The 22,489-nt window shown below is 40.5% G+C and overlaps 1 protein-coding gene across 11 annotated transcripts in view; it reads left to right on the forward strand.

Annotated features, from left to right (window-relative positions):
* The window catches only part of LOC121907944 (discs large homolog 1-like protein), a 139,508-nt gene that overhangs the window by 55,865 nt on the left and 61,154 nt on the right, over positions 1 to 22,489 (forward strand). For 6 of the 11 annotated variants that reach the window (XM_042427521.1, XM_042427522.1, XM_042427523.1 and 3 more), the window contains exon 4: positions 15,992 to 16,159. In XM_042427521.1, the coding sequence (XP_042283455.1) occupies positions 15,992 to 16,159 (168 nt within the window). Of the gene's footprint in view, positions 1 to 15,991; positions 16,160 to 21,422; positions 21,573 to 22,489 lie in introns of all 11 variants that reach the window. The other 5 variants (XM_042427519.1, XM_042427520.1, XM_042427525.1 and 2 more) reach the window with 1 other exon arrangement.

The raw sequence follows: 22,489 nt of genomic DNA on the forward strand, positions 1-22,489 counted from the left end.
AAAGTTGATGTTTTCTCACCTGTAGTTCAGTTCAGTTGATCCTAAAGAAAGATTATAGATGGTTTCCTGTTAGATCAATAACATAATACTGTATAGACTATCTGTGGTTGTTTGTTTGTTTTCTTGGCAGCAGCCTTGTTGTTCGGTTGTTACCAGATTTGATTGACAGTTTTCACACTAGCACAGATGAACTGGACTAACTGGACTAACTGGGCACCAGAGTTCATTGTAACCGAAGCAAACGACTGTGTGTGTGTGTGTGTGTGTGTGTGTGTGTGTGTGTGTGTGTGTGTGTGTGTGTGTGTGTGTGTGTGTGTGTGTGTGTGTGTGTGTGTGTTCGGTCAGTCTTGACTCGTTGGTGTGAAATCTGTCAGTTGAACTCTGAACCGGGAGTTTGTTGGACCAAAACATCTGGAGGGACACTGGTTCCCAGTCTGCTTCCAGATGGACTCTGGTGGTGTGAAAGTGAAGCAGATCAACCGTGTGTGTGTGTGATTGAACAGATAAACTGTTAAATCCATCTGCTGATTGTAAACTTCTAAAGTGATGTATAGCCTTTATTTACAAGATCATTTTGTAACCATGGTAACACTTATCACCATGTGAGAGTGTGGGGATTTTCTCTGATCAATCAGAAAGTCTCATATTTACATTGAGAAGCTGTAACTGGCTTAAAACTGGTTTAAACAAGTAATTAATGATCAAAAATAGAAGCGAGGTAGTAAAATGTTAACGATGGATGAAACTATGTTGTAATAAACTGGTAACAGCTTTCAGGAGAGAAATATTCCTTTAATCACCACAAAGAGCTTTGTTGACGGACGTAAAGCTCATAAATGTGTCAGATTAAACAGGTTTTGAAGGCAGCGTCTTCAACCTGCACAGCTTAAGCTAAAGTAGAACTGAGAGCAGAGCAGAGAAACATGAACAGACACTAAATATGAACCAAAAGCAGAAATCAGACTTGTGTGGGTGAGACGGAGTCAGACAGAGCGAGACAGAGAGAGAGAAGAGAAACTAAACACATGTCAGACAGAGAATCAGCAGAGCCGGGAGTCAAAAAAACAAACATTTCAACCCTTCAAACAATTGAAATGTTAATGAGATTCTGCTGTTCGCCTGTCAGACAGCAGCTGAGGGGTAAAAAAACAACCCGTTAACTTGTTGTCACCGACAGTCTGTGTGTTTACCGTTTGACCCGACGTGACGCGATAGGTCGCCCCGGCTGCCCGTTATCTCTGCTCCGCCGAGCCCACCAATCAGAGGCTCTGTTTGCAGGCAGCGCTGAGGCGTGATTGGCTGGCGGGCTGCGTCAGTGGCAGGCTGGCGGGCACGTGCATGTGTGGTCAACATGTGCTCTGCAGGGAAACACCAACCAACACATCGGAAGGCTGCTGATGGAGGCTGTCAGCTGTGGTCTGTGCAGAAACTGATGTTTGTCTGCAGGATCCAGCTGAATTATTGAGTATTTTATGAGATTTAATATATTAATATTACAGATAATAGAGGAAATAGTGACTGTGAGAAGAGGACTGGCTGTGTTTATGTGTCTAATAACTGTGATCAGAATCTGATCTGTTGGTTTAAACACGTGAAAAACAGCAGCTGATGCTTGTTGTGTGTTTCATTCACAAGTCAACATACATAAGTGGTTACTGGTCTGTGATTGGTCAGTTATTTTCTCATGTTGCTGCTACACCGATGTATGACGACGACGTTCATTTCCAGAGTGACGTGTCTCTTTAAGATTAATCGCAGAAGAGAAAACATCTCTGCACTTCCTGTTTGATCCAAAGCAGCTGATTGGTCGGTTGTCTCCAGGTTGTTGCTGCGTCACACCCAGAGACTGTATAAAAATATGGACGTAGTTACCGTGACGTCACCCGTTGGTTTCTGAAGAGCGGTTCTGAAGCTCAAAGCGAGCCGCTCCGACCGTCGCCATCTTGGCAGTGCGTGACGCTGCCTAACTCACAGCCAATCAAAAATGGGCAAAGAGGCGGGGCCGAATGGCTGAAACAAGCCACCTAGCGGCTGGCGGACCTGTCACTCAAAGCAGCCATGTCCTTCATTATGCAGAACTTTACGGCTTAATAAAATTTAAACAGGTGAGTTATAAAAAAATTCACCCCCCGTACAGTTGTCATGAAAGAGGAAATTAGCTACAGAGACCAAAACCGTTGTTTGTACCAGGCTGTAAACATGTTTATTTCTGCTGTAAAGTTGGGTATTTTAACATGGGGGTCTATGGGGATTGACTCGCTTTTGGAGCCTCAAGTGGTCGTTCAAGGAACTGCAGTTCTTGGCTTAATTTTACAGCCCCGGAGGTTGCTGCTTGGTCACATCAGGATGTTTTTCAAGGTTTAATTCACAGTGAACAATATCTGGTAGTTTCACTTCAGTGTTTGAGTCGGTTTGTGTCAGTGAACCAGGCTCAACTGTTAACGTGATGTCTGAAAACACGGGACGGTTTTTGCTCTGAGTTGCTGTTAAGACTTAAAATGAAAGTTGAGGATGTGCTGAGTGAAAACTGTCACACTGATCAATGAGACTTCAGCTGAAACAAACATGTATGAAGCTGCAGGTTGTTTTAAAATATCCCAACAAAGTGATTCTTTAGAGGAGAGGGAGCTCCGATTATTAAATGTTAATATCAAATGACGCAAATGTGAATTCTTCAAGAACATAAATGAGTTTTGTCATCAACAGCGAAGGCGTGAAACGTCTACGATGTCGTTATGATGTCATTGTTCTTTGATTCAATGCTGAGCTCTCGAAGAATCATACAGACAATAACTACAGTTCTTTGTAGCAGGTGAAATTATGTTCTTGGTATTTTTAGTACATTTAGTCATTTGACAGTGTTTCAAATCCTTTAGTATGAATGAATGAATGAATGAATGAATGAATGAGGGATCAAATGACAAGACACCACTAACTGATACAAGTCAGGACCAGAGTCTGTGTTTACGTCTCCAAACAACATAGAAAGTCCAACAATAGAGAAGAAACTCAAACAACTTTCACAGTCAAATCTTTAAACCTTCATAAATCACTGACAAAAACACAAGTAAAGACTAGTTAAATAGTCCATCTCCTCGTCTTCTCCAGGACTCTGAGACAAAGTGATCAAACTTCAACACATCAAAATTAAACAGCTGTTAAATTTTTACGTGATATTTGTCTGCACACCAGAATATTTCAGGGTTTTCTGGAGTCTTTACATCTGAATCTACTGACCAGCTCTCATCTTTATCTTCTAGACAATCAAAACATAACATCTGATTCAAGACACGTTCACACCGTTTTTCTTCTGGTGTGAATTAAAGCTTTCTTTACGGTCTTCACCAGTACTACGACGAGCCAATATATTAATATAATAATAATAATAATTAATAACATCTCTTGTCTGAAACTGACAAACCCAGATCAGATCAGATTAGATTTGTCGTCTAATCTAAATCTTGTTCCCGTGTTTCCAGCTCTGGTGGAACCTTGTAAAGACTCTTCAGGTTATTATTAGTTTTCAGGTGAGAACAGGAAGTGAAACCCAGTAGTGGAAGAAGTATCCAGATAATTGACTTAGATAAACCAGTACAGCAGCCCCCTCCTCCTAAAGTTTAATGTTTGTGTTTGTTTTGATTCATCTGCTGGATGCGGTTTTAAGGGCCTACGAGCAGGATTTATGACATCACAATATTTTGGAGCCAACGTGAGAAGTTTAGAGGGAAAAATCACTATTTGGTGGAGCTGTTAACAACTCATAGACATGTGAAATGTGACCCTGACTACACACTGCTTTTTGTAAGAAACCACTGGTTTCATCTTTAACAATGTGTTGTATTTTAAAAGCTTGTTATATTATCCATTGTGTCAAATCTTCATCTGAAAAGTAACTAAAGCTGTCAAATAAATGTAGTGGAGTAGAAAGTACAATATTTCCCTCTGAAATGTAGAAAGTAGCATCACATGGAAAGTATTTGAGTAAATGTTCTTCTTTACTTTCCAGCACTGTTGAAACCTTCTGATGAACTCGAGTCCAGTTGAAATGAAACTCCCAGTTGACCTTTTGCCCCCTGGCTCTGATTGGACAGTCACACAGTTACAGTATCATGTGGAGCGCCGCGTTGACCTTTGAACCCTCAGGCACAGGGACCGATCAGATTACTGCCGACCCGTCCTTCACGGATGTGGATCTGATTGGTGTCCGTTATTAATCTGTGGGATTGGGAAGCTCTTAAATCTCAGACTGGAGGTTAGACGGTCGGAGCGGCTGTGATTAACCGTTCTGCTTCTCCCGCTGCTGTAAACTTCTGCTCTATGACAGTTTGATTGCAACTAGTCTTAATTAAGCCCCATTGATCAGCCGCCATCGACTGCTTTCACTACCACACACTCAATAGATTGTGCCGGAAGTTCATCAATCGTAGAGCCATGAAGTATTTAGTGAGCTGCTGATTGGTCCGAAGTGAAACCAGAACATCCAGATTTTATTCCAGACGTAAGAAAATCTCATTTATAAACACATCCTCCTGTTTTTATTCACATTTTCAATTTGTGCTTTAAAAGCAGCTGAGTGGAAACATTTGTAGTTAAATCATGATGAGCGTGAATCATGTGACTCAGGACGTACGAGACAAACTGGTTTTGAACTTCCTGCGAGCAGATTGAACATGTAAGAGTCCGTTCTTGATTAAAAAGCTCTAGCTCACGCTAGAAGAGAGGCTAGAAAAGCTGCACCACTTAGAATAGAAACGTTCCCTCAAAAGTTCAGTTATTCTCAATAATTAACAGGTTGAAGTCGCTCGCACTTCCTCAGGTCGTCAGCTAAACACCTGCAGAGCGTGACGTCAATCAGATGAACAGTTGTCAAGGAAATGGAAGGACAGACCGACAGAGACTCCTTCCTCCACTAGAGCTGCAACAACTAGTCGATTAATTGATTAATCGCCAACTATTGTGATAATTGATTAATCAGTTAATCATTTATTGAAGAAAAAAATGCAGAAATTCTCTGGTTCCAGCTTCTTAAATGTGAATATTTCCTGGTTTCTTTATCCCTGTCTGACAGTAAACTGAATGTCTTTGGGAAACATTTTATGGACCAAACGATCAATCCATTAATAGAGAAGATAATCGATAGATGAATCAATAATGAGAATAATCATTATTTGCAGGCCAGGAGTACATACATATGAATAACAACTGAATCCTTCTGTCACTTTAATCTAAGTTTTATGTTTTAAGTCACATTTAAACCTGCAACAACTGATCAGATCAATGAAGCCGACCAGCTTCTCCTCCATTGGTCCATATTAGAATAAAATGATCCAACAATAAAATAACTTCAAGACCTCATGTAGTTTTATATAGAAACATGTAAATACAACAATTTAAATTATTATACAAGTTAAACAAAAAACAACAACGACGTCAGTTCATCTAAAGAAAAAAATAATGTTTCTTTATTTTGCATGTTTGTCTTTAAGAAAAAACATCTTCAGCTTCTTTTAAAAGCTTTTTTTTTTTGTAGATTCTTGATATTTAAACAGAGCAAACTGCTCAACAACACTGTTTACATATCATCAGCCTGTACGTTGATATGACTGACATGTTGAGAGCCGATGAGACTCAATCAAAACATTGAGCTGAAACACAGCTGATGATAATTCTACATACGATCTTATTCACATTACACACGTTTCATTTGATCCATTGTTATAAAATATAGATTATAGCAGTTTTAAATGTATTTAACCTTGAAAATATTAAAAATCTGTAATTTCTGTGTAACTGTAAACTCCTCCTTTTATCGTTAAAACTAATCAAACTATTCTTGTATTTTAGAGAAAAATCTAACGATATATCAGCTGCTATTAATGTTTTCAACATAAACACAGAATATTTTTAATATGAATCCCTCAAATATAGTTTTTGTGAGTAAAACGTGAACTAAACGGGACGTTTTACAGTTTAAAAAACTCAAATTCCTCAAAACAAACTCTGAGTACGTGATGACCTCACTGCAGTCACCCCTAAACACCCAAACAAATACACCTTATATACCTTCATGCTCCTTCACAAGCTCCGCCCCCCCCCCCCTAAATTTCACAGACGTGCGTTGCCATGGCAACGACCAGAAGTGAAATATGGCTGAATCCAGAGCGATGTGTCAGCTGTAGAGTCACGTCTGTTCCTCTCATATTAATATTGGTCACATGTTGGTCACACTCTCCGCCTCCCCCCCACTTCTCACGCGGCGCCCCCTGCTGATTGGCTGGAGTAGCGCGCACACCAAACAGCCATCTAGCAGAGCGCGAGGAGATCCACAACTACTGACTCTACCTTTAATACAAGCTCAGATCTGTGTTAATAAACTAGTTTTCCTAGAAATGTCTCTGTATATTAATTTAAACGATGCTCTTTGTGGTTTCTAGAGGGAGATTATTCCTCTGTTGGTTCTTCCCATCTCTTGCTTTATATATATCCCTCTTCATCCCTGAATCATCCAGAAATCCTCCTCCTCCTCCTCCTCCTCCTCCTCCTAAACATCCTGCTACATCCGCTCCGTGGTGATGCTCCTATTTATAGCAGCTTTTGGCAGGCAGGAGTCGGCGCTGTGCCTCCTCCTCCTCCTCTTCCTCCTCCTCCTCCATAACAGCTCTCAGAGAGACGAAGAGGAGGAGGAAGAGGAGGAGGAGGAGGAGGAAGAGGCTCTCTTCAGGCAGACAGTGTCATGACTGGAAACCTCCCCGCTGCCTCCTACATCCACGTTTGTGCCGCTCTCATCCAGAGTGAGTGGGACGTGTAGCTGCTGCGTCCATTCAACCTGGATCTGTTTGTAGTCTTCGTCACCACCTTCCTCTTTTGTTTTTACATCTTTTAAACTTTTTATAGCAGGCACAATTCAAAATATAGCTCAGGAGTGAGCAGCCATCTTTTTTTGATCTTGTTTGGCAGCACAGATGTACTGTAGTCGTTTTTTTTTTTTTTAGCGTGTGTGTGGGCGACCAACCTGTAACCTGACAGCTTCACTAACTTCCTGCTCTCAGCCGGTCGTCCTGGGCTTCCTCGTGTTCCTTCGAGTGTCGTGACGGCTCAGTTCAGCCCGCAGCCTCCTGATGCTTCTCCATCTGCCGCTCTGTGGTCATGCAAAATGCAACCAGAGCTGCTGCGTATGTTTGTGTGTTTTAGAACAATGGCAGAAGAAGAACTGCAGTAAAATCAATAACTGATATATTATTATATATGACATCATTAGATTATTAATACTGAAGCATCAGTTACTGTTGTAGCTGCTGGAGGTGGAGCTAGTTTATCTGGCTGTTGCACTTCGTCGTACGTCAGTATGTCCGATACCAGCGAGTCTCAGCTCTGGTCATGTGATACGTCACAGTCATGGCGAAGGGAAAAAGTAGTGTGTCTTTTTAGGCGAAGGGAAAAATGTAGGTTTCCTTTGATGACGTGAGGAACAAGTTAAAGGAAAAGCAGATTTGTTTGCTGCTGATTTATGCAAAGAGTCGATGAGATCTATGAATGATGGATGTTTGGAATTTGATTCAGATATTAAATACAGAAGGATTTATCGTTGGTTCATGTTTAGAGCTGCAGCGATTCAACGATCAATCAATTAATGATCGTTTCAGCCATTTTTTTCCAGCAAAAATACCAAATGTCCTTTGGTGACAATTTGGTGTTTTTCTTTGTCATATATGGCAGTAAAATGAATATCTGAAGGTTTTGGACTGTTGGTCAGACAAAAACAAACAAACCGTGAACTTGGGCAACTTTTTCATAGTATTTTTTTTTAGAGTTTCATTGAGAAATTAATCTGATCTGCACGTTAATCGATAATAAAAATCATTTCAGTCGTATTGTAATAATCAGACAGTAAGAGAAATAAAATATGATGTTATTCAGGCGTTAAAATCCCGGGTTTCCTGTTTCACCTGATAAACTGAAGCAGATTTTGGTGAAACGTTCCCGGGAATACCAGGATGATTCCCAGTATTCATCCCAGCAGAGGGATAATCCAGTCGTTGGGTGTTTGTAAAACTGTCAAGAGTCGCCACATCGTCTCGTTTCAGCAGCAAACTACAGAACGTTAATCTGCTCGTTCGCCGCCGTGTAGACGGACAGCGATGGACGCCGCCGTGACGTCAGACGTCCTTCACATGACCTCCTTCCTCCGCCCAGTCGTCCCGTCTGAGTCTGAAGGTTTCCTGTCATCAGGATGAAGGATGATATGAGATTATTAGCCGGTACCACCCTGTTAACATGACGCGGTCCGCGGTGAAGGCGTCGCCGGTCGGAGGTCAGTTCATCCGACGCGCAGGATGATAATCTGCTTCCTGTGTTAATCTGTGACCTCTGACCTCAACATGAAAGTAATCCTGTTTTAATTAAATCAGTAATTAAAGCAGGAATTACTCCAGTCGCAGCTCAGCCTTCAAACCAACGTCTGGAATAATAAAATTGTAAACGTTGAGCTGATGTTCTTCTTCTTCACCATCAATTAAAACCTAAAGTCAGAGTCTCAGTGTGCTTTAGATTCTTCTGTAATGTTCACCAGTGAAATCCTGTGATTGTGTGAAGCTTCAGTTAACCAGACAGACTGAATGTACTGAGTCAGATGTCGTCCAGTAAACTGACTGACAGCATGTGATTAACACCCGTCTGCAGCCTGTTAACGCCGTGACGTTTGTACATTTTACAGCTGAACTCAGTAGAGCTGCAGCGCGGATCCGATGACTCGTTCAGGTGTTTGGTGTTTATCTGTCACTCAGAACGCAGACAGACACTCTGATGTTCCTCAGATTTTGTCATGAAAACTGTCCAGTGAAAGAGTTACCTGTCAGACCGTCTGACTTCCTGTTTACACCTCATTTGTCATTAGTCAGTTGAACACAGAACAGACCAGAACTAAGGTAGTCCTGTCTCAGACCAGGTCCACACTGAGTAACCTGTAATGTGTTTTTACATCTCTGTATTGGTACTTTTCCTGCAGTAAAGCATCTGAATACTTTGAATACTTCCTCCATGGGATTCAGAACAATATTGTCTATTAATCACTGGTTTAACTGATATATGAGAAGCAGGATGAATCATTTGTTTTAGATGGTTTTCTTAGCGTAGTGGACTCTGTAACGTCTCCCTGGGGGCAGGAGCTGATAGAGAGGATTGAGGAGATGCCGTCAATCCTCCAAGATTTCCTCTCTCATGACGATAAGTTGTTGTTTTACAGCCTGATATTAAACTGCCGAGTCCGACTGTTCTGTGTGATTGTAGTTTTTGCTTTAGTAAACTGAAGCGTGGGTGTTGCAGAGACGTCTGAACAGCGTAGAGACGAGTTTTCATGATGAATTAAACTGTACAGAACACAAACCTCTGATGAGTTATTCATGAAAAGAAGCTTAAACTGTCCGGATCAAATACACACAGCAGATTACATCAGTGGTGGGCGCAAATGGCGGCCCGTGGGCCAAATCCGGCCCTCCTGCAAAAATATTTGGCCCCTTGATGAAAGTGTTGACTTTCACAAATCTGTTAAAAAATAAAAGGCTCATGAAAATCTCAATGAATAAAAGTTGGAGACGCATTAATATCATTAATATCATTAATATCGAGCTGTTTGAACGGCGCATGATGCTGAAATTACGTCTAATTAACGTTCCAGAGATTAAATTTATGTGTAAATTCCAAAAATGTTTTAATTCCACAACTTTAGTCAATTCCAGCACAACAGATTAGTTCTTCATAAACACATACAGGTGTCAGTGTAACCAGCATATACTGGTGGATAAAACCAGCATATACTGGTGGATAAAACCAGCATATACTGGTGGATAAAACCAGTTTATACTGGTGGATAAAACCAGGATATACTGGTGGATAAAACCAGTAAAGTCATTTCTAGCCAGATAAACTGTATCTCTGTTAGTTTTTACTCACTAAAGGTAAAAATGACTCGTTATCAATTATTCTGAAATGAATTAAAAGAAATAAATAAACCACATAGATTTATATTTCTGCTGCACAGATTATTGGCCCCAAAATGAATTAATCCTGAAAACTGGCCCATAGTTGAGCCTAATAGCTGATCCTGGATTATAATCTGTGATTATAAACTGGTTGTTACTAGAAAACCAGTTCTCTCGTATATTTTTTGTGTTTTTGGTCTCATTGTACTTGTTGTCCCAGAAACGCTTCACAACCTCCTGTCAAACCAGAATATGAGGAATGTTTAAAGTACTGGTTGTGTTCTGACAGTCTGGACCAGTCTGGTTCCTGGTTCTGGTTTGATTCTTTATTTGAACAGAAAGTTAAAACAAAGAATAAGAGATCATAAGTGTGTGATCCACCGTTAGGATGCAGATGATCCAGTTTCAGCCCAGTATAACCAGATGAAACATGACGCGGCCTCGCTCCGCTGCTGTGGGATTAAACCAGTTTCAGAACCACTCGGGTGTGGAGATCATGACCCGTTACTAAAACCACCAGAGACCTTCAGGATCTTCTCGTTAGAGACCCTTCTGCTTAGAGACTGAACGACTAACTTCTACTTCATGTAATGTACTCAGTCACATGGAACGCCGTATTGATCAGATCAATACTGACACCAGCTGGTGAATCTGCAGCACAAATCAGACTTGTTTGTTCTGCCTTTATTAATATAAATATATTCATGTTTTTGGATAATAAATATATGTATTGATAAAGCTCTATTTTATCTCTAGACTACAATATTTCTTATACTATTTAAATTATATGGATGTTACTGCACATAGTTATACTTTATATATATATATATATATATGTATATGGAAGTGTTGTGATGCTGCTCATATAGCTGATGAATGTCGGACAGACTGAAACTAATAAATATTCCAGCAGTCAGTGAGACAGTTTGCAGGTTTTCTTATTATTTAACAGCTTCTGGAGCTTTTTAAAGGTGCAGATAGAAATGTGTCACATCCCATAATAACTCGTTCACACCGTCTTTAACGAGCGTCATCTGCTCCGACTCCTCACACTCTCACTTAATGCTTTAACTGATAAACGATACAAGACTCACTGATCAGTTAATGACGGCGCACGTTATAGATTATTGATTTATATGTTTATTTATAGGGGATGTTGCACATTAATCAACACTGAGGTTTTAACAACATTGATGTAAATGTGTCTGTTAATATTCACACAACAGCAGTGGATCAAAACACCCACATTTATTCTTATTTTCTTTTATCAATTTTCTGAAATTGTGGTTTAAAATGTGCGCTACATTTGGATGGAAACCTGAGTAGCGTGTACTAGAGGTGTGCCCGAATACAAATATGTTATTCCGCAAAGAACAAATAGTGGATTTTTTTTATGAATATTTGTTTCATACAAATATTTTTAAAATTATTTGTTTTGGGGAAGAAAAAAACAAAACATGTTAAATAGCAGCGAGCAGGTCGGTTATAGTCGCTATCTCAGTGTCTCTCCTCTGCTCCGCTGTGACGTCTATCAGCAAGTCTCAGTGAGGGGAGTCACATCCACCTGCTACATGACGCACATTTCTTAATTTGGACATCACTTTAAATTTCATCTTTAATTTTCTAAAATTAAAAGCGTAATAAAAACAAAAACAGGATTTTTAAGCCTCTTTCCACTTTTATTCAAATACAAATACAAATAATTTTGCTGCCTCAACAAATACAGATACAGTTAAAGCTGCAAGCAGCGTTGGTCGGGACCTCGCACTCTGGCCTGTCAGGATCAGATCATTTTGCTTTTTAAAAATGAGGGATATTTCTTACAAGTGTGGTGTGCTTTTATTTTGAAAGTTTGATTGACATGTGTACTGTCAGGTGTGTAGAAACAATAAGTAACTGCAGCTGGACACAGAAAAATACTCATATATTTGAATGGAGAGTGTGAGCGAACCCACACCTTTTTGAACATTTACTGCTTCCACATAGTTTTAGATACAAATTTCATTTGAACTTTAAATGAGTCACGAGACTTTGACCTACAAATCTTGAATTTACATGTTTTTTCTTTCTTTTACTGTTTTTGAGATATTAGAGTTTGACTTTTAAAGTCTTTTCTTGCTCCTCCTGTGATTTTATAATGAGTGTGTATTGCGGAATGTTTCACAGCACTGAGGGAGTGACATCACCAGGAGCAGTTGGAGAGGAGGATTTTAGAGTACGATTCTGGTGAAATCTCCTCATAAATCCCATGACTTTGGCCAAATCTTACATTAAAAATCATATTTTTGTAGGAAATTTCGTGGCGAATCCATTGATACAGGTTTGAAAGTGGTCAGACTTATAGTTTAGACGTCAGAAGCCTCTGTTTGACACATGTTCATGCCCATAGATTGCCTCCCCATTGGTTTACATTGTAAGGGTGATGTGGCACTGCAACTTTCAGGGCTTATAAAATCCAAACTGTTCAAGTTATTACAAAGTTTTTAACAACTTTTTTCAGCACAGTGTCATAAGTCATGTATGAAAGATTGAAGCTGATACCATTAACACCCCTGGAGGAGATAGCGTTTGTTCGGGGGCTAAAATTGGGGCAAAGTCTTATTTTGAAAGGCATATTGCGGACTTCCTGTTGGATTTAGGTCAGGGGTGTCAGTGTATGATTTGTAGGTCTTGATGAAACGAATAGTTGAGTTTTGGTTTGATCTCTCTACGACATTCCTACGGGTCGTGGCGGCCATTTTAGTTACATAGGTGGCGCTAGAGAGCACATTTTGGCACTTTGGGGGTTAATTTTTACACTTTATCAAATTTTTCACCAGACCTGATGTGTGTACCATTTGGAGTTTTTGAGCATGTTTAGGGGGTCAAATTTAGGGTTTAAGTGGTGTAATAATAAAGAAAGAAACAAACACATGAAAACAATTGTTTTACAGTCGTCCTCTGCCTTTTGGACTCGGTCCCTAAATACAAACACTGGGCCGTCTGCACATCCGTAGCGTGTACATGAGTGCTGTTCAGCCAGCACGTCTCCAGCGTTTAGTCACGTTCACACCTCTGAATCTGTGGGAGTGTTTGTGCTTCATGAATTAACCAAATGTTCAGTCAGTCGGCTCGCAGCCTCTCAGCTGATGAACGGACATGTTGCCCTTCACACGTCGTCTGTCTGTTGGCTCCCAATAAACCAAATGATGTAAAGGCTCAGTTCACACAAATCACAAAGTAAACACATCCCTGCTGGTATGAAGCCACCAGAACAATAAAGGGAATTAAATTTAGTTTGTGTTGCTTAAAGTTTCTAAAACTTTCTATCGACTAAATTGTGGTTAAACAGCATTATTATTATTATTGGTTGAGATTATTTTCAGGACGTTTACACTGGACCTGAGAATCCTGGTTATTCAGCTCCTTGTGATTTATCATCCAGGTTTCTGATCATTGACTCAGTCACATCCAGTAAATCTGTCATTTCTGTACCAACTGAGTTACTACAGTAAAGACAGGAAATCACCAGCAACTATGTTTCATAATTGATTATCCATTTAAATCATTTTTTTAAGCAAAAATGTCAAAAAATTATCATGTTTCAGCTTCTTGAATGTGATGATTTGATGATTTTCTTCGTCATACAACTGATTATCTTTTGGTTTTTTTGGCTGCTGGTTGAACAAAACATGTGAATTATGACGTCAGATTAATCAATAATGAAAATAATTGTTAGTTGCTGCTCCAGTGAGGATGAACCCAGTTTGGTTTCTTGCTGTCAGCACTGTTATACATTTACTGGTCTGGTTTAGATCATTTAGACTGGAGTCACTGCTTTTAGATATTCAATGAAATACCTGACAAGTAAATGTATTTCATAGATACAAGTCCCAATAAAACCAGAGATATTAAAGGGATTTCTGCTAGTTGACACAATCATCTCCCAAAATATATCATCATTAAATATATCATGATGTCATCCGAACACTTTGGTGGATTTAGCTTCTGTATTTGAGTCCAAGCAGATGTCTTTAAACGTCTTGTTTTCTTCGGCCAACAGTTAAAAACTTAAATCTATTCAGTTTGCAAAGATATGAAACAGTAAATCCTCACGTTGGAGAAAATGACACCAGAGAATAGTCTGTATTTCAGCTTTTTAAATGACTCTAATGATTAATTGATTATTATAATTGCTGCTGATTAACTTTGTTTGCTCCAATACAAACAGGATGTTTCTGATTGGCCGTTTTCAGAAACGTCTCCATCAGTCTCTTCAGCGAAGGTCAGATATCGAGTCGTTTCCCACGGTCCAGCAGGAATACGGTAGAGTTGCCATGGTAACCCGGCTGCAGACTGTTCTGGTTGTTGCTGTTTTTATCTTCAGAAAGCTACAGAGGTTTTACTGAAGATGCTTCATACCGCTGGGCTTTGGTTTCAGGATGACTACGGCTCCTCAGAGGGGACATTTTTCATGTTTGACCAGTAAATTGTTCCCTCAGTGAAGATGAATCATCCAGCACTGAGTTTCTCTGGAGTCGTACCTCAGTCTCTGGTGGGGGCTGCATGTGGATGTGTTGCTTCAGTCGGCGGTTGCTAAGCGACGGCTCTCCTCCGAGCTGACCCGCCCGTAACAGCTCAGCCGCCAAAACCCGCCGGCTGATCCGGCCCGCAGCCAATCAGGCGGAGGATAATCCTGTTCAGACGCAGATTAGCGTCTCTTTGAAGTCTCTGCTGAAACTTTGAGAGCGGCGTCGCAGGTTTCACTCATCTGTCCGTAAAGCTGGATCAACGTTTGTCTCAAGCAAACGACTAACGGTCGTCTGAGATAGTGACAGTTAATCTGGTAATCGCAGTGTTGCAACGTGTGTTTCACTTAAAGGGGATATGATGCTTTTAGTGGTTTCCTCTTTATTTATTTCCTGTTCTGATGTCGGATGTTCAACATGGTCAAAGCTCTAAAACGTGAGGTGAACATGTAGAAATGATGCCTGCAAGTCAAAGGTCAGGGCTTCAACCTGCTCGAAACGCTTTTTTCTACCTTGCTGACGTTGGCTCATTGCACATGCTCATAAACAGCTGTGCTGTCGTCTTGGTTGCCAAGGTGGTTGCTAAGGTGGTTGCTAAGGTGTTTCCATGTGTTGTTCACGTTGTCCAACATGTACGGATGGATTTGAGAGGTTGACATTTGGAGGAAAAGAAGTGAAATCCTGCTACTATAGTTTGTTTACGTAGCCTCTGGAGCTAGAGGAAGCTTCCTGAAGCTGACCGATCAGAACAGAGTGAGCTCATCAGGAGGCGGGGCTTAAAGAGACAGGAGCTAAAACGGCCTGTTTCAGACAGAGGCTGAACTGAGGGTCTGCATAAAGGACCAGTAGAAGATGAATAAGGAGTTTTTAACTGGGAATCATGTAAAGATATTCCAGTATAGAGCTGGAAATGTGCAGAATATTCAGCACGTTTCTCTCACGATTATCAACTCTCATCTGTGACAGAATAAAAACACAGCGTGACATCTGCTGTGATGCGAAACATCAGTATTTTCACTTTCATAAATAACTTCAGTGATCAAGCGACCGAGGGATTAACTGTTTGCACTTAACTCATCAATAATCTAATCCATTTACACCCATTAACCGTCGTAATTGGACGTTTTCTCTCCTCCTGGTCTGCAGCGGCGTCCGTCACTCAGTCTGAGTGTCGTTACGTAACGGCAGCGGTTCAGGACAGTCGAGTCATTCACCTGTCAACATGAACCTCTCTCCTCCTGAAGCCATGAAACAGATGAGTAAGACTCACATCTGATTCATCACCATGTGAACGCTGCAGCTCTGCTCGGTCACAACAGTCTGTAAAGGAAAATATCAAAGTTTATTCCGACTCCAGTCTCAATTGTTTCTATCAGTGATGAAGGACGAAGGTGAAACGAAGGTGGAATGAAAGCGCGCGGCGCCTCCCACCTGTCAGACGGTGCTCAGGGTGTTAAACCCTCTCAGCTTGGTAATCTCTTCGTATTCGTGTGTCTCCTGTTTCAGAAGTACAGGCACCACGATGAGGACTCATCCCCGCAGGACCAGAGCTCCCCCCAGCTGACGGAGGAGGCGGCGGCGGGAGCGGAGCTGGTGCAGGTAGCGGAGAAGAACCTGTCCCAGATCGAGAATGTGCACGGATACGTCACCCACGCTCACATCTCGCCCATGAAGGTAGGAGAGAGAGTCTTCTGTCTGTAGTTTATGACTTTACTGGCCTGAATGTTAATATGATTATTATACGACCAAATACATTTAGACAAACATGGTTTCACATCAGGATGAATGAAGTCAAACACTGAGATAAATCACTTTGTCTTCAAGTTCCAGAAGAATTGATCAGTTTTATCTTTCACCTCCTCAAATGTTTACTTTACTTTTAACAGAATCTCTGTTGTGTTAATTATAATAAGATAATACAGTTTAAAGTGAGTCAACAGCCAGTAAAGTCAAACCTTTTTATCTGTTTTTCTGTCTTTGTTTACATTCTCTCGCTGTCTGTTCATACATACATATATATATATATAAACTGTATATATTTATTAATGAATATCTCTCTGTTCATCTGTTCATTCACACACATACATACACAGAAGGAGGATGAGGCTTGTTGCTTGTCTTTGTTGCCTACATGTGATCCATTAAAACATTGAAGCTGCTCTGAAGCAAACACACACACACACACAAACACCAGTACACCTGTACACCTGCTCCTACTCATACCTGCTTCCTGTCATGATGTCATCACACACACGGTCAAATTCCTCCAGTCAGGATGACGCTTTACTCGCTCTGGGGTCAGTACCTGGTCAGGGGTTGTTTCTGACATCTGAGGCCAAATTTAACTTAAAAAGGTTTTTCTCTTCATTTTGTCACTTTAACATTGTTTTTCCTGCCTATAAGTTGGTATTTTTAATATCTGTCCATAACAAATTTTATGAGCCGTAACTGAGATGACTGAGTTACAGGAGATCCGTCCATCTATTTCCTGTGCTCCTCCGTAATTGAGGATCTGGGTTTTAATAGACATGAGGGAAGTAAAAAAAACTCCTTCTGGGAGTCAAATCTGAACACACAGACATGAAACACATGTTGATATCATTATCTCTGATGTCCGTCACCAGTAAACCTCCATAAATCCACTTAGAAACAGAGTAAAAGAGGCTGCAGACCTGAGGAATCATCACATTGTAAAGTTTTCCTTCTGTATCAAAGTGATCCAGTGATAGTTGTACAAGTTGTGAGTCAAATTTTGAGAAAAAAAAGTTGGAATATTTCCAGAAAAAAAGTCAAAACTGAACACACAGACATGAAACATTGATATCTTCTTTTAACGGAGACAAAATGTGAATGACTCTGTTGTAAAAATGTGAGTGTAAGAGAACAGCAGCACGTTTGAGGAGCTTTAACTGGGTCTATTATGTTTTTCTGTCATCATACTGGTTCCCAAACAGGCCAATATGTTGGTGTCAGTATGTTTCCGTCTGTCAGAACGTCGCTCCAGATGGGATTTAAATGACATGGATTAAAATCACTGGTTCCTCAGGTTGAGTTTATTGTCAATCAATCAGCAAATATTCTCCCGTTTCCTTCCTGTAACCACTGAACCACTGAGTGAAGCCTGCTGTGTTCAGGTTCTCTCTCTATGTTTGTTAAAAGCAGCTTCCTGGAAGCTCAACCTGGAGAATTTGGCGTCCTCCCGGTCACATGATGACTCTGCTTCCTGTTCATGCCGTCCTCCATGCTGCGCTCATCGCTGCTGCTGCTGCTGCTGCTGTGTTTGTGTCTGTCGCTCGCCGCAGAGACGAGATGTTTATTCTACACGTTTGCATCATCTCGTCTGTCGTAGTTAGTCGAGCTCGGCCTGTGACGTCATGTGACATGTCCCTGATGATGTCACAGTGATGTCATCACACCACAACACCATGTCTGCGTTACAAACTGGAGGTTTGGAGTTTGAAAGTAGCAGCTTTTTTTTTAACCAGGCAGGGAGGCTCTAATGAAAGACCCTGCCGAGGTGCATTATGGGAAATGTAGTTTGAGCCGTAATAGTCTAAAAGTCAGAATATTTCAACGTCTGCTGCTCAGATTAAGACTTTTCTTCTATTAAATCTGTTTCTGATGAGTCCCCGAAAACAAAAAGATATTTTAATACTTGACTTTAGACATTTGTCATAATATTTGATATTTTATTGGCTGAAAAACAAATGAATTAGTTGGAAAATAATCAACAGATAACTGCTCAGGACAAAACAACGAGGTTAAAGTAATAATAACTTTATTTATTTAGCACAAAAACAAGTCGCAAAGTGCTTTATAAAAAGACATAAAACCATTAAATGCAAAGATAAAAGAGCAATAAAATGTAAATAAAATAAAAATCAGTTGAACAAATAAAATTAAAAGAAAAAAATGCAGCAAAAACAATGTAAGAAAAATTAATTTCAACATGTATTTTTAGGAAAAAATCTCTGAAATTATTCTCTAGACTCTTATTTCCATCAGTGGGTTTAAATTAAACTCCAGATATAAAGTCCAACATGTTGTATTGTGTGTGTGTGTGTGTGTTGTTTTTAAGTCGTCCTCCGTTTAACATCGTCTCTGTGTTTGGAGTTGATTAATCTAATCTGCAGATTAGCTGAGATTTGATATTTCACGGGGGGTTTAAAGCTTTTCACGCCGCTGTGGTCATGGTAACAGAGTACATGAGATCAGATTAACGCTGGATAAACAGGCCTAATGTGTTCAGACTGTTCAACCGGCTGCTCGGTGGAGCTTTTCTGCCATCGCGTGGCGTTAAACGGACTGACATCTGCAGGAAGTCACCACCGGCAGGCTCCAGAGGATTAGTGCAGTCAGAAACCAGAACAACTAAATATCTAAAGCACTGAACTGTTTCTCCAGTTATTCTCTCTGATCTCTTGAATTAGTGTTTAGTGAAGGCTTCAAAAATCACTCACATTAAACTGTTGTTGATTGAAGCGCTCACAACAGCATCACAAGTAAAAAACCTCTGATTTAGTTTGTTATTGAACATTAATAATCTTCATTTTCTTTTCTTATAAAAAGTGATCAAACCTGATAGTGTGAGGAGAAAATACAAATCAATCTGTCATCTGGGATCTTCCTCAAATACTGAATTATTGAGAGAAATGAAGCTCATTTAAAAAACAAACAGGATTTTTATTTAATGTGTAATTTTTTAGCAGCAGATAAACTTATAAGGTGTAAAAGACAAAAGTCTGATAAGTTGTTTGTGTCATTTTTGAGGCCAGTATCTGTTTATTACATATAAAATTGGCTATTTGTTCTTTAACATTAACACAAACAATATAATATTTCTAATAAGGATCCTCTAAATGTTGTTCTTAAAGCTCAGTGAGCAGCATGTTTAGTGTTCGGAACATTTTACAGTGTAAAAATCAACCTGTCGGCTCATAAACTGTACACTGATAATATAATACATGGCCTATTATTTAATAAAATAATATGAAACCTGCTGTTTGGTTTTTAGGAAAACAAATATCTGTTTCTCTATCTGTTACTGTAGAATCAGTGTTTCTGTTTCTCCAGCAGACGTTTAGATCCACGTTCAAATCTGGCTGTTATTCACACCAAACCTCCTGTAATGTTCCAGATAAACACACTGAATGAAGCAGACATGTTGTTCATGTGTTCACGTGTCGTTCGTGTGTTGACGTGTCGTTCGTGTGTTGACGTGTCGTTCATGTGTTCACGTGTCGTTCATGTGTTGACGTGTCGTTCGTGTGTTCACGTGTCCTTTATGTGTTCACGTGTCGTTCATGTGTTCACATGTCGTTCATGTGTTGACATGTTCATGTGTTCACGTGTCGTTCATGTGTTCACGTGTCGTTCGTGTGTTCACGTGTCGTTCATGTGTTCACGTGTCGTTCGTGTGTTGACGTGTCGTTCATGTGTTCACGTGTCGTTCGTGTGTTGACGTGTCGTTCGTGTGTTGACGTGTCCTTCATGTGTTGACGTGTCGTTCATGTGTTCATGTGTCGTTCATGTGTTCACGTGTCGTTCATGTGTTCACTTGTCGTTCATGTGTCCACGTGTCGTTCATGTGTTCACTTGTCGTTCATGTGTCCACGTGTCGTTCATGTGTTCACGTCTTGTTCATGTGTTGACGTGTCGTTAACGTGTTGACGTGTCGTTCGTGTGTTGACGTGTCGTTCATGTGTTGACGTGTCGTTCATGTGTTCACGTGTCGTTCATGTGTTCATGTGTCGTCAGCTGTCGTGTGCTTCATCGTGTGTTGCAGCAGCATCAACACCTGATCACTCATGTTTCATGTTTCAGTCCTGGAGAGCTGATGTTAGCTGTGGAGGGAAATTCACTGTAAGAACCTGTTTGAAGGTGATTATTGGAGAGGTATTGATCAGTGGGGGAGGGTGAGGGTGGGGGGGTTGATGGGGGGGTGAGGGGGGGCTCTCAGGAGCTCTCCAGGATCCTGACGGTCTGTTCTCTCCATCCAGATCCTCCTTCCTCCCTTTCTTCATCTTCCTGTTTCTCTTCATCCTCCATCTGTTCCCTGCTGAACTCTTCTATGTTCTGGATTTTACTCTGATTTGACTCTTTCTGTCTTTAAACTGATGTTTTCATCACTTATTAAAGTTCAGTTAGTTTGTTTACTTATTTATTATATAAATGATTCTAGAGATGATCTTTAATTGACACCAGTTAAGTTTTTGAATCAGATTTTTTGAAATATGATTATTAAGGTATTTATGGGATGTATCAGAACTGAACTATTTACTTATTTTTAAATTCAAAAGCAACAAAAGCTGCTATTTAGATTATAAGTTTCATTATTAACGACGTCTGAAGCTGTAAGAAGAGAGAATATAGATTTTGTCTATTTAACGTTAAATATTTGAGTTTTGTGAACTCCAGTAAAAACATCCCACTCTGTTCCAGTTTCTCTCTACGAGTCAGAAACCGTCCAGAAAGAAAACTCCTGTTAGAGCTTCTGTTCAGGATCGGCCTCCAAAATGATTTTATTTATTTTAATTTATTATTTTATTATTATTTTACCAGGAAATTTTGTTCTTCTCTGCAGTAACACTTGATTTTACAGGTCCCTTAATTTTATACTTATTTTCTGGAAAGTTTGTGAGTAATTTAACCAACTAAACACTTTTCAAAGTTGTTTCTTATAATTTGTACCATAATTGCACCACCCTGCCTGTAAAATACCCTAAAAATTAACCGTTAAATACCGTTAAAGTTACTCCAGGAAATTAGTATAAAATTAAAGAACCTGTAAAATAAAGCGTTACCTTCTCTTCTTCTGTCGTCTTCCTCCTCCTCCTCCTCTCTCTGTAAGGATTAACTGTCTCTCTCCTGCTTTGCCTTTCCTGTATTTTGACCTCTCCGAGCCTCCGTCTGTCCTCCCCCCTCCTGTATCCTGTAGGTAGCGTCTCTGGAGTGCATCTTTGACGGCTCTTCAGTGTTAGGACAGCATCACCCGGAGCTCCCCTCCCCTACGCCCTCCACCCTCTACCCTCACAGCGACGACAGCCCCCTCCCCTCCTGCTCCTCCAACCCCTACCCCCCGATCCAGGTAAACCCCCCCCCCCCCCCCCCACCCATCCTGCCACCCATCCATCCCATCCATCCCACCCAGTCAGCCTACTGGGCTGTTTGTCAGCACTGCTGGAAAGACAGAACTCAGTTTTCAGGACCTTGTTTTCACATCTTCATCATCTTTTAATCAGTCACTGAACCTCTTCAGGAAATGTCACCCCGAGAACCCCCGATATAACATGCAACATGTTCATATTATGTTAATGACAGATAGATAGATAGATAGATAGACAGAACTTAATTAACCCCAAAGGGAAATTAAAGTGTTACAGCAGCCACTTGACATCAGAATATAAAAACAATGAGGGAGGAAAAAGAAACAAATGCAATTAAATGCTAAATAATATACAATAACTAAATAGACTCAAATATAAAAACTAAATAAAAATAGAATAGATGTATAACCATAACTATAACTATTACTATTTACTGATTAAACTCTGTTCAATGAAATGTATTACACTATATTATATCATCCATCCATCCCTCCCTCTATCCATCTCATCATCCATCCCTCCCTCCCACCCTCTATCCCTCCATCCATCAATCCATCCATCAATCCATTCATCCACCCCTCCATCCATTCCATCATCCCTCCCTCATCCATCCATCCATCCATCCCTCTATCCATTCCTCCCTCCACCTAACCCTCAGTCCCTCCATCCACTCTTTCCTCATCCATCCATCCTTCCCTCCATCCATCCATCCATCCATCCCTCCCTCTATCCATCCATCCCATCATCCATTCATCCATCCCGCACTCCCGCGCTCCCTCCCATGTATCCATCCATCCCTCCCTTTATCCCTCCATCCATCCATCTATCCCTCCTTCCTGTGCTCCCTCCATCCATCCATCCATCCATCTATCCATCCCTCCCGCGCTCCCTCCATCCA

Source organism: Thunnus maccoyii, chromosome 12, assembly GCF_910596095.1.
Source record: "Thunnus maccoyii chromosome 12, fThuMac1.1, whole genome shotgun sequence".
Lineage (NCBI taxonomy): Eukaryota > Metazoa > Chordata > Actinopteri > Scombriformes > Scombridae > Thunnus > Thunnus maccoyii.